The sequence below is a fragment of the Scylla paramamosain genome, chromosome 20 (assembly GCF_035594125.1).
Source record: "Scylla paramamosain isolate STU-SP2022 chromosome 20, ASM3559412v1, whole genome shotgun sequence".
NCBI classification, from domain to species: Eukaryota; Metazoa; Arthropoda; class Malacostraca; order Decapoda; family Portunidae; genus Scylla; species Scylla paramamosain.
Window position 1 is genome coordinate 8,963,995 of NC_087170.1, and position 22,500 is coordinate 8,986,494.

The window sequence follows — 22,500 nt, forward strand, 5'->3', positions numbered from 1 at the left end:
AGGTGGAGGAGGAGGTGAAGGAGGAGGAGGAGATAGAGGAGGTGGAGGTGGAGGTGGAGGAGGAGGAGGAGGAGGAGGAGGAGGAGGAGGAGGAGGAGGAGGAGGAGGAGGAGGAGGAGGAGGAGGGTGAGTGGTGGTGTTAGTTTGGATAAAATGGGCGGGGGAACTAAGTGGGTGAAGGTAACAGAGAGAGAGAGAGAGAGAGAGAGAGAGAGAGAGAGAGAGAGAGAGAGAGAGAGAGAGAGAGAGAGAGAGAGAGAGAGAGAGAGAGAGAGAGAGAGAGAGAGAGAGAGAGAGAGAGAGAGAGAGAGAGAGAGAGAGAGACGGTATATTGGATAAGGGAAATGAATGAAAACAAACAAAAACAAAAAAATTAATACATTAGTAAATAAAAACATAAGATGAAAACCCTTAGTCTTTTTTTTTGTGTGAAGAAATTTGAACAAAAAACACCACCATATTAATTTTCCCCCTAAAAAAAAAAAAAAGATAATAAATAAATAAATGAATAAATGTTAAAGGGGGAAACTATTATATTGAAAGTTGTCCATTATGTAGTGACATCAACCTTACTATTGAGGAAGGGGAAGGGACAGGGGCACTGGGAGGGAGGGAGGGACGGAGGGAGGGAGGGAGGGAGGGAGGGATAGATGGACCGGATGGGGAGGAAGAGGGAGGGAGGAGAAGGAGGAGGAGAAGGAGGAGGAAGAATTATGAGATGAATGCTTGAAAAAAAAAAAAAAAACCAGTTAATTATTCCATACAGTCACCATTCCAGCGCATCACACCAAGGAGGAGGAGGAGGAGGAGGAGGAGGAGGATGAGGAGGAGGAGGAGGAGGAGGAGGAGGAAGAAGATACCTTGGGGACGATGAACGGGGCGCTTGGAGAGGCAACGGAAAGAGAAATGAGGAAGAGGAGGTGGAGGAGGAGGAAGAGGAGAAGCAGGAGGAGGAGGAGTAGGAGGAGGAGGTGAAAACAGAGAGGATGAATGCAAAAAATACAATAAATCAATCAGTCAAGTGAACTCCAGTGATATAGTGAAGTGATTTACTGAAAGCACAAATCACTCTTTGGTCTTAGAGGGGAGGTGGTGGTGGCGGTGGTGGTGGTGGTGGTGGCGGTGGTGATGGTGAAGAGCTGGATAGGACTGCAAGTGCGTAGCGTGTGGTGGTGGTGAGGAGGAGGAGGAGGAGGAGGAGGAGGAGGAGGAGGAGGAGGAGGAGGAGGAGGAGGAGGAGGAGGAGGAGGAGGAGGAGGAGGAGGAGGAGGAGAACGATATATGGATGACTAAGCATACGTGATGTGAATGTGGATGCAAAGGTGTGGATGAGGTGGATGGTTGTACTAACACACACACACACACACACATTCACCATGAGTGCATAATAAAGTTGCGTAGAGGAGCGGTAATGGTAAGAGCGGGGGGAGGGGGGGATGGAGAGGGAGGGAGGGGGCAGGGGTGGAGGGAAAAGAGAGAGAGGCAAAGGAGGAGAGAACAGAAGTGACACTAGAAGGCTGGAGGAGGGAAACAGAGAGGAGGAAAAGGAGGAAAGAGGGAAGATAGGTAGGGCCAAAAGGGGAAAGGAGGAGGAGGAGGAGGAGGAGGAGGAGGAGGAGGAGGAGGAGGAGGAGGAGGAGGAGGAAAAGTGAAGATAAATACGTAGAAGAAAGATGAAGAGCAGTTGGGTGGAAAATAAAGGAGGAGGAGGAGGAGGAGGAGGAGGAGGAGGAGGAGGAGGCAAAAGCGGACGGCGCCCCTCTCACGTGGTCAGCTGAGTAGGCACCCACACAGAGACACCTCTCCGCCCATACGCCCACGCCCTCATCCTCACCTGTGGTGCCCCTGACCCTCGTGGCTCACCCTGTACATGGCGGTCAGGTCAGGGCTTGGTGACCTTTGCTCTTGACCCAGCTGACCCGCGAGGAGGAGGAGGAGGAGGAGGAGGAGGAGGAGGATGGAGTGATGACTTGATGACAGTGAGATGGTGAGGGTAGTGGTGGTGGTAGTGGTGGTGGTGATATGGGCGACGCATGCTTGTTGGCGGTGACTGGTGGGAGAAGAGGGTAATTAGACAGACAGACAGACACAGACAGACACAGACAGACAGCCAAGAGGTGACTTACGACAACGTTCTCTTTGGACCTTGCGAGCGGCGTGGCCTGGGCCGACTAGCGGGGAGAGGGAGAAAAAGATAGTCTTAGCGCACCCTTGTCTCTGAATCGAGTCGCGGAAGTGTCCTCTGTAGGGGCGGCGGTGTGTTGTGGCTGCTGGGGCGCCCTACACAGGTGTAAGTGGGGGGCAGCAGGGGTGTGACAAGGCGCCCTGTGTGTCTGCGTTCTGTGCGTGGCAGTTTAATTGGTCTGTGATGGTTTGTGGTGGTGTGTTGTGGTTTGTGGGTATAGTGAATGGGGAGGTGCTGTTTAAGGGAGCTTGATGTGTACAGAGAAACATTTTTTTCACTAATGTTTGTTCTGTGGGGGAATGTTTGAGGAGTTTTAGTGTTGACAGCGGGGTGAGGAGATGTTTGGGAGGGTGATGCGGTGAGACAGGGATGGCTTTAGTGTTCTGGGCATATTAGAGTAGATGCAGTAGTTTTTTTTATTTATTTCTCAGGGCTGATGTGTGTGGCTAGTCAAGGGGTGTGGTTGTGTAGTGTGGAGGGCATGTGGAAGATGTGGGTAACGTGTGGAGGCGCGGGAGTGTGTTGTGTGTGGTTGTAATGAAGTGGAATATAAAGTGTAGTGGATCAGTATTGTGGTGGAGTGGATGGATGGATGGATGAATGGATGGAATGTAGAAGGATATCGATGATTGTGTGTGTGTGTGTGTGTGTGTGTGTGTGTGTGTGTGTGTGTGTGTGTGGTGGGGGGATAGGTCTGGGAGTATTTACAAGGGAAGGAGTGCGTTCTGATATGTGGGGTGTGTGGAGGTGGATTGTGGTGTGCGTGAGTGAGCTGTGTGTGTGATAGGACAAGCTCTCGTGTGTGTGTGTGTGTGTGTGTGTGTGTGTGTGTGTGTGTGTGTGTGTGTGTGTGCGCTGAGCAACAAACCAGTGATGTGCGACTTAGGTGTGTGAGTGTGGGTGTGTTTGGTGTGGGTGCGACGCCACCCACACCCGGAGCCTCACCCAGCCTGCAGCGCCCGCCCATGAAACGGAGGCTTTACAAACACACACTTTTCCTCTCAACTCTCTCCCCACATGAAAAAGTTATCAAGCATGCCTCTCTCTCTCTCTCTCTCTCTCTCTCTCTCTCTCTCTCTCTCTCTCTCTCTCTCTCTCTCTCTCTCTCTGTCTTTTCCTTTCTTTACGTTACTTCCACACATTTACCGTGCATCTAAAAACTTCCTACGCGTTTAAACTCCAAATCTCTCATAACTCCATCAGTTTCCTTCGTGCAACACTTCCCAACACGCCTGAACACGTTTAAACAAAAGAGCATCACGTGTTACCTCCGCTACACGCCGCCAGGGGGTTGGGTCTCCCTCTAGCGGGGCGGGGCGGGGCGGCGGGACGGGGCGGGACAGGCTGGGTCTCTCTTTTTCACAGCCCCGCTTGCCCCTACAAAGGCTCCTTGGATATCCGTGGAAAGCCGTGATGTTGGGTGGAGCTGAGGTGGGATGTGCCTTCTGGGGTGTTGGTGTGTGGTACTGGTATCGGTAGTGGTGGTGGTGGTGGTGGTGGTGCTAGGTGTGGTGTTGTGTGGGGTGTGGTGTGTGTGCCTACGTGGGTGTGGGGGTGGCGGCGAGACAGGAGGAAGGCTGAAAGGAGGTAGCCAACAGGCGGAACTCGAGAGAGGGAACAGGAGAGTCAGAAGCGTATGTTTGTGTAAGAGAGAGAGAGAGAGAGAGAGAGAGAGAGAGAGAGAGAGAGAGAGAGAGAGAGAGAGAGAGAGAGAGAGAGAGAGAGAGAGAGAGAGTCTTGAAGAGGAGGAGGGGCAGCAGGGGGATGGATGAGGAACAACACGATAGTCGAGACCTACTTACAGCGTCCTTGTCGATATACTCAAGGGTGATATCTGGCCCAAAGATCTCACGAATGATGTTATCTATCACCTCGTCTTCTTTCCTGCGCATTGCCTCGCCCTCCGGCCTCAACGGGAGCATCTGGAGCATGTTATTGTCCAGCTAAGGGGGGCACAAACGGTACAATTCTTAGCATCCCGCGACGCCCGCACCACAGGAGGCCCCGCGGACCTCAGCCACTCTTTACACTTTGCCACGCCCCTCATCGGCCCCGCCCCGCCTACAGCCCCGCCGGGTATCACGGGGGATCTACTGACTTGGGACATGCCGGGGACCTTTAAGCTTCCCTTGGGCACGTCTGTTACAGGTCCGTATTCAGAAACGCTTTGCTCTCTCACCACTACTATTTTCAAAGGCCACAGAGATGACTTGCCGGATTCTCAAGAGTGTTTCTCCTGTTAATAATCCAGAAATCTTGTTAATCTGTCCCTCCAACCGTAAAAACACCCTTAAAAGCCCGTGTAACTTCAACCAGAGCCTTTTGAAAGTAGTGGAGGTGGCGCGCAGGTGTTTCAGCATATGGTCCACAGTGAGGAGCTACAGTGACAGGGACAGGTAGGCGACACCAGCACCAGCGTAACCAAGAGGCCATCTGAGGCAGGGAAGTGTTGTGAGTGATTCAAGAGTCTCAAGGACACTCGCAGGCGCCCCTGGAGCTGGCCTGTATGCGCGTGACGACCCTCGGGGCATAAACAATGGCTGACGTCCGGTAGGGGGCTGACAAACACATAATGAACTTCAATGTCACACAGAGAAAATGCGAATGACGCCCTTTCACATCATGACCATCCACCCTGCACTTAGCCTACCACAGCGTCCTGGTGAAGGGGAGGGAAGGGTGACAAGCCTGACCTCTCCTGACCTGACCTAGCCTGAGGAAGGGGCGGAGGGAGGGCAGAAAGGAAGGAAGGAAAGGAAGGAAACATAAGTAAACATACTCCGTTACAGGCATAAGTAATAGACTGACCTTTGCTTATCCTACTGGTCTGGCTGAGAGGGACAGAGAACAGAGACAAGGAGATACGGAATAGTAAGTGTGACATGAGGAGAGAGACAGGGAGACACAGGTAAGGAGACAGAGAGTTAGAGAAACAGTGTAAACCCAATGGCTCACACAGCGCCGTTATGAAGGGAGTCACCAAGCTGTCTGTCATGGCCGCTGGTGACGGAAGCTGAATCCACACAGGTGCGTTAGGAAGGTGAGCGAGTGAGGGAGGCGGCGTGCGGGGGTGTGGCGAGGATGGGGTGAGGTGAGGTGAGGTGCAGATGAGGGGGGAGACGAGGGCGCAGGGGGGCGGGGCATGGACGGGAGAATGTGGTGTTTGGGTCCAGGGAGGTGAGGGGGCGGGGATGTTGGGGTGTAAGGTGTTGGGGTGTAGGGTGTCGGGGTGTAGGGGTGAGCGGGGCGTCATTGCCTTGTACTCATGACCTTGTTCTTTACTGTGAGTTGGTGAGTCATGAGAGGAAGGCGTGTGGTGGTGTCAGGGAGGGGGAGGGGAGGGGAGGGGGCGGGAGAGGGGAGGGGGCACGCACGCTGCTGGGGGGAGGGGGAGAAGGTAAGGGAGTGTTGCTCTCGCAGCCACTCGGTCGCTCGCTCACACACACACACACACACACACACACACACACACACACACACACACACACACCAAGGAAAGAAAGAGAATTCTCTCTCTCTCTCTCTCTCTCTCTCTCTCTCTCTCTCTCTCTCTCTCTCTCTCTCTCTCTCTCTCCCCAACACACACACATGCACACACACACCAGTGAGAGAGGGGAGGGGAAAATAATTCTACTTTAGTCATCATGGGTTGAAGGGTGTTGGGGTGTGGGGCTGGGGAGGGAGGGAGGGAGGGAGGGAGGGGGAGGGAGGGAGGGAGGGCATGGGACACACACCTCGGGCGGGAGGGAGGTGTTCATATTGCGGGGGGATCTGTTGAGCAGCTTGGAGGCCTTGGTGGTGGGCGGCTTGCCGTTGAGGAGGTCCCCGTGGGAGGTGTAGGACACGCGGGACATGTGGGAGGTGTAGGAGTTGTGTCGGGACCCCAGGGTGGTGTACACAGGCACGATGATGGCGCCGTTCTCCTCGCTCATGGGCGTCACGGCGTTGGAGTCGTCGGCGTAGGGCAGGTGTTCCATGGCGTCCATGTACGTGGACAGCACCAGGGGCTTGCGGTCCCCGAAGCGGCGGCCGTTGGTGGTGCGCCACGTGCACTGGTGGCTGCCGCGAGACCCTCGGCGGGGGTTGTAGGGCGACCCCGGCAGGCTGATGCTCGCCTGCAACGAGACCGGCCTCAGGGGATGCCGGGGCTCGCCCACCTGCTCCCTACGTGGGGGGAGGGATCCCACCTGCGGGGTTTGTGAGGGGGAGGGAAAGGGGGAGCTTCCGTCGGGAGGGGGAAGGGTGTGAGGGAGCCGCTCACTCGGCCACTCCTGTGTCGCCGTCGCCGTCATCAAAACAACAACAACAGCGTGAGAGAAAAGAAATAAGCGGTGAGAAAGCGGTGCGAGGAGCTAACCGTGCTGTGCTGGGCGGCGGGGCGAGGGCGGGGCGGGCCCGAGGTTCTGGCCGCCCCGTCCCGCCCTGCCCCGCCAGGCTGAGGCGCCGTCAGAGGCACAACGTGAGTGACCTGCGGGAGAGGCGGGAGGAAGGAGAGAGAGGCGAGAGAGAGGGTTCAGCAGGAGACAGGACACTGGCCCGGCGCCGCGCCCTCTGTCGGGGCGGGCGGCGCCGCGGGCCACACTGCTCTACACCTACTCTCCCTGGACACTCCTACACCCGATGCCGCTACTCTACCAGCACCTCCTCCTCGAGGCACTGCTACACTCTACACCTGGACTACACCCACGCGTCCAGCAGGGATGGACGCCACGCGGGCACACACAGACACACACAGACGCTACACTACACTGGGCACCATCACACCACGGCGCCACTCACAGAGTAACACAGATCTACAAGTGTAGGGGAGGGGGGCCACATCACACCACTGCTACGACACACCAAGCTGCTGCTGCGTCACCAGGGAGGAAGGGAGGGAGCCATGCAGGAACCCGAGTCCCCTGCTGACCTACACACAGTGCTTCGCTGAGCCTCGCCAGTCAGTGATCCAGCAGATCTACCTCGCCTCGCTGCGTGAAGTACCGCCGCGGCTCAGCAGTGCCGCGGCGGTGCTCGGGGCCCTACACTGCATCCTGAGCCTCTGTGATGGTGTGTGTGCCCCGGGTACCCGCAGGGGGGCAGGGCATACAGCACCCCACAGCGGCTCAGGGGTGATTCACTGGCACACACTTCATTGCCGCCCTAGAGTCCTCGAGAGCCGTGGCTGCTACACTGACCACTGACCACTGACCGCACCGCCACTGACTGCAAGGCCTCGCGTGTGGTGTGCACTGTGCTGGTGGATCACTGCGATTTGCTACACGGGCAGGGGACGGGGGCAAGGGCTGGGAGAGGGGCGTGGCGTGGCGGGGGCGGGACGGGGCAGGGTGTGGTACAGACTAGACACAGCTTGCACGCGGATGCAAGGATACAGATACAGAGGGAGACATTGAACACAGACACACACGCTACAGACTGTCAATGCAAGACACACGGAGGCGATTCTGAAAGTTAAGTCACACTGAGGGACCAAGGAAAGATCTTTACGAGTACTGGCACACGAGGGAGAGACAAATACAGGTATTTTTAGTTGGCATTCATCTATGGAGGGTTGACAGGGAGCAAGACAACACTGAACATCTACCGTTACTGCATTCTCAAGGGAGGAGGCACAAGAGTGGCTCTGAAACTGACATCGATACAAAAAAAAGTGAAGTTATTGAGTTAAATATAACCAACTGGGGAGGACACAGTGAAGGCTCTGAAATCCAAGGGCAGTGAAAAGGTAAAAAACACACAAATTTCTTGATAAAAAAGAGACATTACTGAACACACGGGAATGTTGTACTTGTGGCGGAAGGGGAGGGAGGGGGGTAAGAGAATTAACTCTGAAATTCATAAGGGTGGATAAATAGTAACATTATAAACTCACATTACAGTAATAAAAAAAAAAAAAAAAAACAAACAGCTGGGAAATGTCTACTTATCAGCACATTTATAAAGGGGAGGGGGGCACGGTAACAAGGGTTCTGAAATATTAAGGTACATTCAGTAGAGTGAGCGTAGGACATGTAATACTTCTGAAAAGACTAATACAGAGTTGAGATCATAGTCATCATCATCAGCAGGAGCCAATACATATTGAAGACCAAGATCACACAGAGAGAAGCGGAGAAAATGTTGATAATCAGGGAAGGTGTGAGAGAGAGAGAGAGAGAGAGAGAGAGAGAGAGAGAGAGAGAGAGAGAGAGAGAGAGAGAGAGAGAGAGAGAGAGAGAGAGAGAGAGAGAGAGAGAGAGAGAGAGAGAGAGAGAGAGAGAGAGAGAGAGAGAGAGAGAATGACAGAAAAATGAAGATTCTAAAAGAAATAAAATTAAGAGAATGACATAACTCCTTACTGAACCTTGACTGACACACACACACACACACACACACACACACACACACACACACTTTTTCATCCTATAACCACATCTACTTCGCCTCTGTCCACACCCACTCTTTCACTACCAATCCCCACTTTTCCAATTCTTTTAATCCACATCTAATCTCTCTCTCTCTCTCTCTCTCTCTCTCTCTCTCTCTCTCTCTCTCTCTCTCTCTCTCTCTCTCTCTCTCTCACACTATTAATCTCGACCCGCTCTCTCTCTCTCTCTCTCTCTCTCTCTCTCTCTCTCTCTCTCTCTCTCTCTCTCTCTCTCTCTCTCTCTCTCTCTCTTTCTTGCTGGTCTACACGTACCGTCTGCTGCTATTCACATCTACCTTCTACTAATATAAATAAACAACAAGTCCCATAGAAAAAAAGAATAAATAAATAAATAAATAAATAAATAAATAAATAAATAAAAGATACTTGTTCAAATAGCGTATACTTTCTCTGAGGATTCCAACCCCGGCTCCTTACATGTCAGGCAAGTACACTAACCATTGAGTAAAAAATAACGTTAACTGTATAATGCCAGAATCTGTAACGATTGAAGCTAAAAAAAAAAAAAAATGATTATCTCTATTCTAATATTTCTGATTCAATTTTCAAAAAGCTGAACACCCTACCTCCGAGAGAGAGAGAGAGAGAGAGAGAGAGAGAGAGAGAGAGAGAGAGAGAGAGAGAGAGAGAGAGAGAGAGAGAGAGAGAGAGAGAGAGAGAGAGAGAGAGAGAGAGAGAGAGAGAATATCAAAAAGAAATACAGATTAAGATGACGAAGAAGAGAAAAAACAGACGAGGCAAATTACACGAAATAAATAAATAAGAATATGGAGAACACAAACAACCAACCGGCCAGGAACATTGAAAAAAAGAGAAGGGATGATACACGCACGCACGCACACGCACACACTAACAAAACAAGAAAAATGAGGAAAAATGGACAGTAGTTTAGGTTGTACTCACCCGGACGTGCCCTGCCGCTCCCCCGGTGTGTGCCTGCACCAGCCAACCAGCCAGTCAGTCACCAGTTAGTCAGCCGGTCAGCCAGTCAGCCAACCAGTGGGTCAGCTGATCAAATAGGCAGTCAGGCGAGGACTAGCTAGACTGATCCAAAGAGACAGCCGGTCAGCCTGCTCAGTAGCCAGCCAAGTATGAGAATGTTACACCTGCTCTTCCTGCCAGCCTTTGTCACACTGTCATCCCGTGCCCTCCCTCCCCTTCCCTCTCCCAGTCTGCTACTTGCCCAGACATAGTACTTAGCGCCCCTCACTGCCTTCCCTTCCCATCCTCTCCCTCCTGCCATTCCCCCTCACACGTCCCTCGCACCACCACACACACTAGTGATGCTTCTGTTTCCTGCCCCTGGTCCTCCTGGTGGTGGCAGTGCTGCGGGACCTTCTCTCTCCTGTAGAAGGAGTGGATGTGTAGTGAGGGTGCGGGGAATTAAGAAGACATCAGGTGATCTCAGCCAATATTATGTCTTGACTCCTAACTGACCCTGACCTGACCCAGAGCACCCAGTATGACCTTAGCAATACCTCATGACCCTGAAAGAGGAATGCTGCTCCTCCTCAATGACCTTAGAAGGAAAGCATGCTGACCTCTGAAGCAGGGAAGGGGTCAGGTCAAATATATAGTACTCTGCTAAGATGGGTGGAAAAGCTACTCTGTTTTCTCCCTTCGAGGGGAGTCAACGGCTGGCGTGACGCACAAGCTCCGCTCCTTCTTGTGTGATGGGTGTGTGAGGGAAGGCTGGTGTCTGAATGGTGGTCTGCATGTGGAAAAGGTGGAGCTTATGCATCGCGTTACTCCCAGCAGCCTGTGGTCACTCCAGCACGACCACTCACTTCCCACAGACCAGACATGCAGCTACGGGAGGCCAGGCCATCATGGTGTGACCCGCCTCCCCTAGGGCAGCTCAGACCAGACGTTTGCTTCACTACACTACACCACTGCTGACCAGACCGCCTCGCTCACTGACTGATGACTCGACTAAGCTAATGGTTAAGACCTCGTAACCAGACCAGGTGACCACGATGCTAACTAGACCAGCGGGACTAAATGATGACTGATGACTAGACAACACTACGTACACCTGGTATATGACTGAAGGAATGCCAGACACACACCCACACACTACACACCACTACACCACAGACTAGACAGGCACTACGCTGCCGCCACTACGCAAAAAGTACACGAGAGGGAGGCCAGTGACAGGAGCAACGGAGAAAGACCTGAGCACAGACGGCCTTGAAGGAACCCCAGGCACGCCAGCTGACTACACGAGGAGGCTGAGCAGCTGACTAAACACTGTAATCTTAAAGGGCTGACTAGAACTGACTTTGGAAGGCTGATGACTACATAAAAGGGCTACGTCCTCTCCATACACGCCCCTAGGAAGCCCTCAGTGCATGACTAAGCCCTTGCCTTCTGCATCGCCTTCTGTTGCGTCACTAGCACTGCTGACTAGGCAAGCCGACTAGGTGGTCTGATGACTAGGCCGGTGACTAGTGGCAGTACCTCGCTAGTGAGGGACAGGCTGACTAGGCTGGGTGTCTACTGCCGGCCACAGGGGGAGCGTCAGGGGCACCCTAGGGAGCCGCCTTGACTGAGCTAAGCAGGTTAGTGAGCACACACACATAGACTGACGGACACATGGAGAGACTCAGGGACATGTACATAGACACACAGACAGACTGATAGACAGTCGGACAGACAGACGGGCATACTCATTTATATACACAGAGACAGAAAGATGACAGAAAGACAGACATGTATATTGAGAGAGAAGACAAAGAACAAGAAGAAAAAAAAAACACATAAATATATATAAACACAAATAACAGTATTCTTTCAACCAATCACACACACACACACACACACACACACACACACACACACACACACACACACACACACACACACACACACACACACACACACTTTTACCAAAAAAATCCTGTATATATAAATAGAAAGAAACACAACAATAATAAAAGAACAGCACACGAAACACCACAAGAAAGTAAAGAAAAAAGAAGCAAACAAGAGAGAGAGAGAGAGAGAGAGAGAGAGAGAGAGAGAGAGAGAGAGAGAGAGAGGAGAGAGAGAGAGAGAGAGAGAGAGACAAAAGAACGTAACATCACCAGCACCCACACAAACACCCCTGATACCACACACACACACACACACGCACACACACACGTCACTTCACAGACACTCGGCCTCACCTTTCTCTTCCCGTTGTGGCGCCCTCTCGAATCCTGCTCCTCGCTCCTTATGCTGGCGTCCTTCATGGTGTCGTCGCCCCCCTGGTCAGTGCTCATAAAGTTCTCGTACGTGTCTGCCGAATATTCTGACGGGGAGTTGATGAGAGAACCTCCATCATCTATTCCTGCAGCCATGTTGAGAGCGTGTTGTGTGGCTGCCAGCTCCTTCTCCTCTCGCGCCTGTGGGTGGAGGTGGTAAGTGGAAGGTTAGAGGAAGAGTGGAGTGGTAAGTGGTAGTGGATGAAAAAGATGGAAACTGGTTCTTTTTTAGCTGCTAACTCCTTTTCTCTTGCTTGTCTATGAGATGGTGGTTAGTACAGGTGGAGTGGTGCTGCTGCTGGTGATGGTGGTGGTGGAGGCTAATGCACTCTGGGGAAGAGAGGAAGGCAAGTGAGGGGAAGAGAGATGGGGAATTTGCAAAGTGGAGTGATGGATGGGAGAAAGGATGGACGGGAGGGGAGAGGCAATAAGGATGGGGAGACGAGGGGCAATGACAACAAGGGGATGGCTGAGGGGAACAGAGGGGAGTAAACACATTCCCCTCTGCTGGAAATTATAGTTTGTTTTGTTCACGTGGGAAAAAAATAAGAGGAGGATGATGGAACATTAGAAAATAAATAGAGGCGAAAAGAAATAGAACAAACTGATGAATGGGGGGAGAGAATGGATGGAGATAACGAGTGATAGATGGTATGTACGTAGACTGCACTCTCTCTCTCTCTCTCTCTCTCTCTCTCATCGTCATCCACACATCCTTCCTACTTTCCCTTCTATATGCTGTCTTTAACTTTTCTTCTTCTACTTATTTCTTTCCCTCCCTTCCCTCCCTCATTCCCTCCAACATTCCTTCACTCCCTCCAACACTCCTTCCTTCCCTTCCTCCCTCCAACACTCCTTCCTTCCCTCCCTCCCTCCCTCCAACACTCCTTCCTTCCCTCCCTCCCTCCCTCCCCCCCTCCCTCCCTTCAACACTCCTTCCTTCCCTCCCTCCCTCCCTCCAACACTCCTTCCTTACCTCCCTCCCTCCCTCCAACACTCCTTCCTTCCCCCCTCCCTCCCTCCAACACTTCTTCCTTCCCTCTCTCACTCCCTCCAACACGCCTTCCTCCCTCACTCTCCAGCACCCCCTTCATTCCCTTCACCTTCACTCCCTGACCTACCTTCAGCTCTTCTTCCTCAGCCAACGCAGCCTCTTCCTCCTCCTCGGCCTTCTTCTGCAGCTGGTCGTAAGACATGGCGACGATAGCCAAGATCAGGTTGACCAAGTAGTATGAGCCGAGGAAGATGATGACCACGAAGAAAATGATGTGCCAAGGCCCCGCTGACCGCAGTACCTGAAGAAGGCGCAGCAGGTGAGAGCAGTGTGGTGGGTTAACTCTCAGTATTGAAAGTCTGACTTAACTTTGAATATTAGATTAGAAAAAATATATATATAGAGAGAGAATGTGAGATGACAGGGTAGAAATATTTAGAAAAATGGAGATAGATATGTTATAGAAAGAAAAAAAAAAGTAAAATGATAGGGTAGAAATGCTAAAAGAAATAGAGGTAGATAGGTTGATGGAGAAATAAATCAAAGGGCAGTGTTGTGGGGAACTATTGGAGCGTGTGAAGTCGCAGTATGACTTAGCTTTGAAAATCCCACAAAAAGTAAGAATATTTGATTACAAAAGTATATAGACAGAAAGAATGTAAAGTAAAATGGTGGAAATGCTTAAAGATATGGAGACAGATTGGTTAATGGACTGAAAAATAGATCAAGATTCTTAAAAAAAAAAAAAAAAATGTAAAAATATTATATATCAAGTAAACGAAACAATAATGACTTAAAAAAAAAAGATATACAAATTTTACGTAAAAAAATAAAATGAGTCACATGAGGAGGAGGAGAAGAACAAGAACAAGAAAAAATCATAACATAAAAAGAATTCACAACCTCTCTCCACACACACACACACACACACACGGGGCGCGACTCACCTGCTGGTAGAGGTTCTCCCAGAAGTCCTGCGTCATGAGTCTGAAGGCGGAGAGAAACGACCACCCGAAGGAGTCGAAATTGGTGAAGCCGTAGTTCGGGTTGGGGCCGTACCCTTGGCGGCAGATGTACCCCGCGGGACACGGCCTGTGGGAGGAGCCTCACTAGTACCGGGACCTACTGGGTACTGGGAGGGGGCGTGGGTGCAGAGGTACCTGGCTATGTGTTCATGTGGGTTTTAAAAGCTTATTGATTCTCTCTCCCGGTATATAGTGCTATTCGAATGTATTACTGGGGTATTCTGGGTATTTAACTAACTGAGTACTGGGTCTTTTCTCTAGCTGTACAGGGACCAGGCACATACAGTATATACAGGTGGGCGGGAGGTGGTAATGCTAGTTAGGTGTTGCTGTACATGGGGAGTGTCAAGTCCGTGGCAATGGTAAGGTGTGGGCGGCAGGTGAGGTGCTCGGTGGTGTGGGGTGTTGCCAAAACTGTGCTCCTCAAGATGCAGTCGCGGCCAGGAGTGGAGTAACACGCCTCGCTCACCCCACTGGGTTTGGCACTTCTCTCGATCTTTGGTTCTGTGGTCTGCTAAAAATCTACTCCTGGCCAGGTTTTGTGAGGAGACCTTGAGCAAATCAAACCTTAATATAAAGAGAGAACAGAAAACGTTCTCTTTCCACTGAGTTTGGCATTTCCCTTTCTATCTTACATCCTCTGATATGCCAAGAGTCTATCAATATCCAGGTCTAACGAAGATAACTAGAACAAATCAGAACCCAAGACCAACAGAATCTCAAATCACTATTTCCACTGGGTTTTGACATTTCCTCCTATTTTAAGTCCTGTGCTATGCCGAGAATCCACCAATACCCATGAGGCCTTAAGGAAATGAAACCTGAAGATGGGAGGGGAATCTAAAAAGACTTCTACTGATTTGCCACCTTTCCCCTAAATTTTAAGTCTCCTGGTTTGAGAGTCTATCAATACCTGGGCTTTCTTTGGAGAGTGTTAGCAGATCAGACAGTGTTATGATATATATGTAGATTGCATTCTCTCTCTCTCTCTCTCTCCGTTCATCCAATCATCCATACATCCTTTCTACTCTCCTTCCACCTTGTCTTCCTAACCAACACTCCTTCCCTCACCTCCAATTCTTACTTCCCTTCCTCCCCCAGCACTCTCCCTCACCCCTGACTGAGAGAGAGAACACAGAACACAGTGGAAATGAGTGGAGGTGGTGCCGAAACTGACTTCACTCCTGACCTCGACTCTACCTGGGCTGGAGTACCTGTGGACTAAACCAGGTGCTGTAAGAAGGTACCTGGTTATACAAAGTATCTGGTGGGGGTAGGAACAAGTAATACGTATGGGTAGCAGGTCCGCCTTCCTGGTACTGTACTACGTGACGTGTTTGGGGTGGCGAGGTGATGAATTAGTCAGGTGATGTACGTGTTGCAGTACCTAGGCAGTGGGTACCTGAGAAGGGGTGCCCAAGGTGTGTCACTAGGGCCGTGTCTGTTTGCATAGGCAGCATGGAGTCCTAAACAAAGGTCCCTGAGTGTACTGCAGAATCAATGAGGGGAAATAGGGACGAACGAAATGATCACCAAACAAGGACAACAGATGCACGTGATAGTAATGCCAGTGATGGAGTTATAATGGAGCAAGAATTCAGAACAAAGGAGGTGAACACAGCCAACTCAGAGTGACACCCGCGTAACTCAGGACTGAGGGACGCACGACATGGCAGGCAGTGAATACAGAACGTAAATGCAAACTCAAAGAAGGACACACACAAGTACACACATTGTATATACACACACACATGCTCAAACACATCCGATGAAAAAAAAGAAAGAAAAAAAACACGAAAAAAAGAGAAAAAAAAAGAAAACGTAACAATAACAACAACACCAAACAATGACAAGGTTTACTTAGTGGGCATTCAACCAAACAAAATAAACTAAATATGCAGCAGCAGCACCAGCAGCAGCAGCAGCAGCAACAACAACAACAACAACACTAACAATGCTAACAACACCAACATCAAAAACAGCAGCAACAACAATGAACAACAACAACTACTACTACTACTACTACTACTACTACTACAGTAGCAGCAACAGCAGCAAAATTCACTTGCAACAATAATAACAACAATGACGACATGACTACAATACTCAACAATAACAACCACACCAACAACTACAACAACAACAACAACAACAACAACAACAACAACAACTAGAACATATAATTATGAACACATGCTGAGGAAGAATAAAAGGAGCGGTGGGTGAGGAGGAGGAGGAGGAGGAGGAGGAGGAGGAGGAGGAGGAGGAGGAGGAGGAGGAGGAGGAGGAGGAGGAGGAGGAGGAAGGAGGGAGGGAGGGAGGGAGGGAGGGAGGGGAGAGAGGGAGGGAGGAAGGAGGAAAGAAAGGAAGGAAACAAGGAAGTGGTGTGTGACGTTTGGATGTCAGAGGTAAGGAAACTATACTCTCTCTCTCTCTCTCTCTCTCTCTCTCTCTCTCTCTCTCTCTCTCTCTCTCTCACACACACACACACACACACACATAACTTCTGTGAGGGTAGACTGAGGAACAGTTTAGAGATTAATGGGAGAGGAATGGGGAAGAAGTGGGGATGGGTGAGGGGTCTGGGAGTGAGGGAATGCATGGGAAGGCGTGGGATTGGATATGTGGATATGGGAGTGACTTGCGGAGTTATCGACTAGGAGTGTATGGGACGGGGGGGGGTGGGGGTGGTGACCGAGGAAGGAGTGAGGGAAGAAGTAGATGAGGAAGAGGTAGATGGAGAAAGATGGAAGACTAGAAGAAAGAAGTAGGAAAAGTGAAGGATGAAGGAGAGAAGCAAAGGAGAGGAAAGTGAGAAAGAAAGGAAATAAAAAGGAAGGGATAATAAGACGTAAGAAGAAAAGATGGTGGCCAAAAGAGAGAGAGGAAAAGTAAAGAGCGTATTTGAAAGAGAGTAAAGCGAGGACATGAAGAAAAAAAAAAGAAAGAAAGGAGATGAGAGTAAGGAAGAGGAAAGTGATAGAATCTGAAAAATGGAGGAGAAAGATGAAGAAAAAAGAAAAAAGGCTGTGAAAAAGAAGAGAAAGTGAAGAAAAAAGAGAAGAGGTAAAAAGAGAAATAAGGAAAGGAAGGGAGAAGAAAGTGATGGACTGTAAAAAGTGGAGGAGAAAGATGAAAAAAAAGAAGGAAAAAAGCTACGAAACTGAAGAGAAAGTAATGAAAAAAGAGGAAAGATAAAAAAAAGGAAAAGGGAAAGGAAGGGAGAGGAAAAGGTAGCAAAAATGAAGAAAGAAAAAACTGTGAAAGAAGAGAAAGTAAAAAAAAAAAGGAAACTTAAAACAAATCAAGGCAATAAGGAAAGGAAATGAGGTGACGGAAAAGGAAGGAAAAGGAAGAGGAAGAGGGAGAGGGAGAGGGAGAGGGAGAGGGGAGGACATCTGAGGTAGTAGCTGTCCAGGGTAGGGCGTGACTTCTTCCTGAGGGCACATCATGTTTAGTCGCAAGTCCCCGAGGAAGGGAGGAGGGGTGCTGTGTGGTGGTGGTGGTGGTAGTGGTAGTAGTGGTAGTGGTAGTGGTGGTGGTTGGTGGAGGTGGTGGTGGTGGGGCAGACGGCTGACACAGACTTGAAGGCCCCGCACCTCCTCCTGTCTCCCCTCGCCCACCCACACACGGGAAACACCTGCCTCTCTGTGACCAGCGCCGGCCAGGGGGGGGAAGGGTGACTGCTGCCATGAGAGTGATGGTAATAAGAGTAGTAAATAATAAGAAATAATAGTAATAATAATAATAATAATAATGGATGGTAGTACGTACACAGGAAAAAAATGAAGCAAAAGATCTGTACATTCAAGGCCTCGACACAAGTAGCAGGTCGAACCGAGAAAAAAAAATTTATATCAAAGCGAAAATTAAAATATTCGTGAATATAGTTAGTGCTCTTTTCGTCTGGGTGGTGGTGGTGGTGGTGGTGGTGCTAGTGGTGGTTGTGGTGGTGGTGGTGGTGGTGCTAGTGGTGGTGGTGGTGGGGAATGTTCTGGATGCTGAAAAAAAGACGAGGAGGAGAAGGAGCAGGAGGAGGAGTAGGAGTAGGAGGTCCAGGAGGAGGAGGAGGAGGAGGAGGAGGAGCAGGAGGAGGAGGGGAAGGAAAGGAACTCAAGGGCGGGTTTGGAGGTTGTAAAAAAACTCATAGGTGTAAAAAATAATAAACACGATGAATAAAACTCGTCCAAGGCCATTCCAGACCACACAAAAAATCAGAGGGTGACAAAAAAAGAGTTAATATAAAAATGCATGGAGAGAGGTTGAAAAAAATATATATAATTGTAAAAAATAGCTTACCCGGCACCACTACTGTTGCCGCATAAGGGACTATCCTGCACACCTTCATCCTTCAACCAATTGGCTGCAAAAATAGAAGAAGAAAAATCAGCCTTGGTTAGTCATTGTTGAAAAAATTGTTATCTCAAGAATTCTTTCTCCACGTGTTGTTGCTTTTTCTTTTTTTTTTTTTTTGAGGGATTGGTTTGTTTGTTTTTTTGTTTTTGTTGCTTTTTTTTTTCTCGCTGTCTCTCTCGCTCTCTTTCTGGAGGGGGAGAAGGGGGAGGGGATGTAGCTGCTGACTGGATGGATGTGTTGGGGGAAAAAAACTACGATGGTTGGCCTGCCCGTCCCTCCCTCACTCACCCACCCCACCCTGCCCGCCCCGCCCCGCCCCGCCCCGCCCGTGGCCCCCACCAGCAAGGGGCTGCCGTCGCCAGTCAGTCTTGACACGGATCAGTGGTCTGGGGGCTGGAGGGAGGCTGAGGTGGCGCTATGAACGAGGTCACGTGAGGCCAGGCTGTGTCAAGCGGGATGGAGCTTTCTGGTATCTGATGGCGTGGAGGATGGAGGCGGGGGCGGGGGGGCGGGGACGGGGGCTAGGCTGGGGCGGGAGGTGGGTGGCGTGGGTTGGAGGGAGAGGGGTCATCGGAGCCAACTGAGCTACCAGGGCACTAACATGCGGCACTACTTGGCTATACCTGGCGGGCCGCTGCTGGCGGCGCCCACATCGTGAAGGTGGTGGCGCGGCGCGGAGGACACTGGCGGCACCTCCATGGAGGGAGAATCTGAATGTTTAGTGCACGAGTGAGTACCCCACCGTAGGCTTCACGATGCGGTCGCGCGCCGAGCAGCAGAGCTCAACACTTCCTTCTGGCTACACACCATCTCCAAGGTGACCCGTTGGAGTGGAAAAAATGTCAAGTTTATGAAAAGCTAGAGTAATATGTATTAAGTAAAGATCTGAAGACATTCATTATTTGCATTTCAGGTCAAGTCTGGTCAAGTGGCGGCCTCATGCTCGCTGCACGTTGACCGAGGGCTGGGTGTGGCGGCTCCAGGGCGCGGGGCCGAGGTGCCAGGGGACACAGGATGCTAGACACAAGGGGCAACTCTAACTAGTCTGAGCCAATAAGGACATGGCGGCCACTGAAAGTGGCCGCCACCGACTTGCTACTCTGCCAGCTAAACACCATCTCTGGAGTGTTATCTGATGCAGCGTCTAGAGTGCATCTACTGGCGGCAGGCAACACAAGGACCCGCGCGGCGCCTCTGGGCTGGGGCGTCCAGCCACTGCGCGCCAGCAGAGTGGGCAACAGCGGCACCAGCAGGCAGGCGTGCAGGGCAGCAGGCCCGCGGGGAGCCACTGCTTACTTTTCGTCGCCCCTCTGCTGCGTGCCCTGCGCCGCCCTGGCCGCCACTACAGGCAGGCACCGCGGGCTGCTGGCGCTCTGACTCATGCCAACTCGGCCAAATTTATTGCCCCGGAGGCTTTAATCTCCAGGTTACTTTCTTGGTGAGACTCTCCTACACTACCTGGAAGGCTGACATCAGGTACCAAATTCCTCTGCATCATGGAGGCCGAGCTGGTATGAGGCCAAATCTCTATGAACCTCTATGCCCAAACCCACCGCAAGTCCGGCTGTCCGGGAACACTCTTGTACCCGGGGTGGGCAGGGAGGCTCCGGCAGACACGTGACTTACATTCATTCTTATAAAAGTTTTCGACATCTTCAAGGGTCCAGTTCTCTTTCGTAAAGTCGAACTTCCTGATGCACTTCTGGGTGAGGACGCCCATGTAGATCTGCAGGCCGAGCAGCGCGAACACCGACAGCGAGAACACCGTCAGGATGATCACGTCGCGTAGGTTCTTCACGGACTCTATCACAGCGCCCACGATGGTCTTGAGGCCTGCGGGGAGGGAGAGGGGTCAGCGGGGAAGGGCATGCAGACGTTAGGGGAGGCGAGGCATCACTGAGAGGGGACAGATATAGGGGCGGCGAGGCGGCGGAGACACAGACCTGGAACGATGGCCACGGTCTTGAGGGCTCGGAGTACCCTGAAGGTCCTGAGGGCAGCCAGGTTCCCGAGGTCAATACCCATGGTCACGTACCTGTGGGGGAGGGCATGGGCGTGATAGATGAGGTCATGGTTATCAACAGAGTGAAGTGTTTGCATTATGAAGGTTCAGGCGGGAAATAATAAAACGGCACTGATTCGCTTTATCAAGGAAATTACTGACGGACTGACTGACTGGATAACTGACTGACTGACTGACCGAAAAACTAGCACACTGACTGATTGATTGACTGAATCACTGATTGGTTGACAGACTAACTGATTTATTTATTGATTGACTGATCAAGAGACTGACTGACTGACTGACTTATTAGGTGAGTGACTAACAGACTAACAGACTAACAAACATACAAAACCATCTCATCTCACCACAACAACAATAAGAACACAGAGAGAGAGAGAGAGAGAGAGAGAGAGAGAGAGAGAGAGAGAGAGAGAGAGAGAGAGAGAGAGAGAGAGAGAGAGAGAGAGAGAGAGAGAGAGAGAGAGAGAGAGAGAGAGAGATGAACAGACAGACAGATCCAAAGCATCATTCAGCCCAGCACGTGAGGGAGTGAGGCAGACAGGCAGGCAGACTTACGCTAATGATATAACCGTGAAGTCGAGCCAGTTCCATGCATCCCTGAGGTAGGTGAAGCTCTCTAGGATGAAGCCTCGAGCCATCACCTTCACTCCAGACTCGAAGGTGTAGATCGCCGTGAACACCACTCTGCAAGGAGGAGCGGGAAGTGAGAGAGAGAGAGAGAGAGAGAGAGAGAGAGAGAGAGAGAGAGAGAGAGAGAGAGAGAGAGAGAGAGAGAGAGAGAGAGAGAGAGAGAGAGAGAGAGAGAGAGAGAGAGATTTCATTCACTCACTAAACAGGTTCTTTATTCATTAAGACCGCTTTCTTAAAAGTTCCAGTCTTGCCTTGGCAGCTTTTCAACAGAGTGGAGTAGTGGAGGTTAATGGCGTTTCCAAGGGTGTTTTCATGATTTTAGTGATGGTTTAACAGGTATTCTACATATCATGAATAGGGAAAAAACACCCATGAGAGCCTAGCTAATCATCTCTGTGACCTCTGAAGAACGGTCTTGAGAGAATGAAGCTATTTAAAGACAGACCATTGTAAAAAAAAAAACAAAAAAAAACAAAAGGAACTGGAGACTAAAACATAACATAAGAAAACAAGTGAATTTGCAAGAAAACATCAGGCCTACATGTGGCATGCCCTGTATAAAACGAGCCTGCGCATTTCCATCTATCATTCATATACAGTAACTTGTCTAGCTTTCTTTTTAACTTTCTGGCAACTCCGAGTGAATGAAAATGTTTGTGTTGTAAGTATAGTTTCAAAAGACGCGATTGACAACCAAGGGAGTGAGTACTGGAATGGTTCAGATCTGCCGAGCTGTGTTGGTTCTGGTTTGGTTCTGTGTCTAAGTTGCTCTGATAAGTGAGAAGTGTGTCGTTTGGGATCATAAGGTCAACGCCTATACTTTGCATCTACTTTACACAAGAACATAAAAAAAAAAAAAAAAGTGAAGGTGCGTCCCCATCCATGGATCTGTCTAGTGTTCTTTTAAAGTCTCTTCATCTAATCCATTTCATTTTAACTCCATAACCTTCATTACAGTTATGAAAATACCCTTGGAAACCCCAATAACCTCCATTACAGCCATGAAGGCAATTAAAACCCCAATGAGAACACACAAAAACAAGGGAAGCTGCAAGAAGCCACCAGGCCAACAAGTGACAGCTCCTAAATAATAATAATAATAATAATAATAATAATAATAATAATAATAATAATAATAATAATAATAATAATAATAATAATAAAAATGCCTAAGTACTTCCACCTATCATCCCATCCACCCAAGTGTCTAGCCTCTTATTCACTAGATACCCGGCACTACTTACTCGCTGGACTCAATCATTTCATTCGTGGGCATGATCATCAGGACACAGTTGGCTAGGATGGTGCAAATAATGAAGAAGTTGAAGAGCGGGTGGATAAGGATGAAGATGGCTGTGCGACGGACTGGGTTGAACGGACTCAGCAACCACATGGCATCCGTAGCGCTGAACCGAAAGATATCTCTTCCCTTGCTGATCACAACTGTGGTCTGCCGGAAAAGGAAGCACTGTTAGTAAAGAGGAAGCATTGCAAGGTGGCTTTGTTGACTGAAAAGTAATGGTCGAAAATTTGGGTCCATACTCTGAAACACTTCTGCTACGCATCACCACTACTTTCAAAAGGCTCTAGTTGAAGTTACACGCGT

At 50.2% G+C, this 22,500-nt stretch overlaps 1 protein-coding gene across 23 annotated transcripts in view; it reads right to left on the bottom strand.

Moving 5' to 3' along the window:
- Positions 1–22,500, bottom strand: part of LOC135110233 (sodium channel protein para-like) — a 148,632-nt gene that overhangs the window by 26,767 nt on the left and 99,365 nt on the right. For 16 of the 23 annotated variants that reach the window (XM_064022347.1, XM_064022324.1, XM_064022339.1 and 13 more), the window contains 11 exons: positions 22,139–22,344; positions 20,820–20,948; positions 20,182–20,273; positions 19,865–20,071; positions 18,182–18,245; positions 13,805–13,949; positions 12,985–13,158; positions 11,786–12,004; positions 5,920–6,300; positions 3,988–4,128; positions 2,127–2,171 (listed from right to left, as the gene is read on the bottom strand). In XM_064022347.1, coding sequence (XP_063878417.1) covers positions 2,127–2,171; positions 3,988–4,128; positions 5,920–6,300; positions 11,786–12,004; positions 12,985–13,158; positions 13,805–13,949; positions 18,182–18,245; positions 19,865–20,071; positions 20,182–20,273; positions 20,820–20,948; positions 22,139–22,344 — 1,803 coding nt within the window. Of the gene's footprint in view, positions 1–2,126; positions 2,172–3,987; positions 4,129–5,919; positions 6,301–11,785; positions 12,005–12,984; positions 13,159–13,804; positions 13,950–18,181; positions 18,246–19,864; positions 20,072–20,181; positions 20,274–20,819; positions 20,949–22,138; positions 22,345–22,500 lie in introns of those variants that run through there. The other 7 variants (XM_064022343.1, XM_064022335.1, XM_064022341.1 and 4 more) reach the window with 7 other exon arrangements.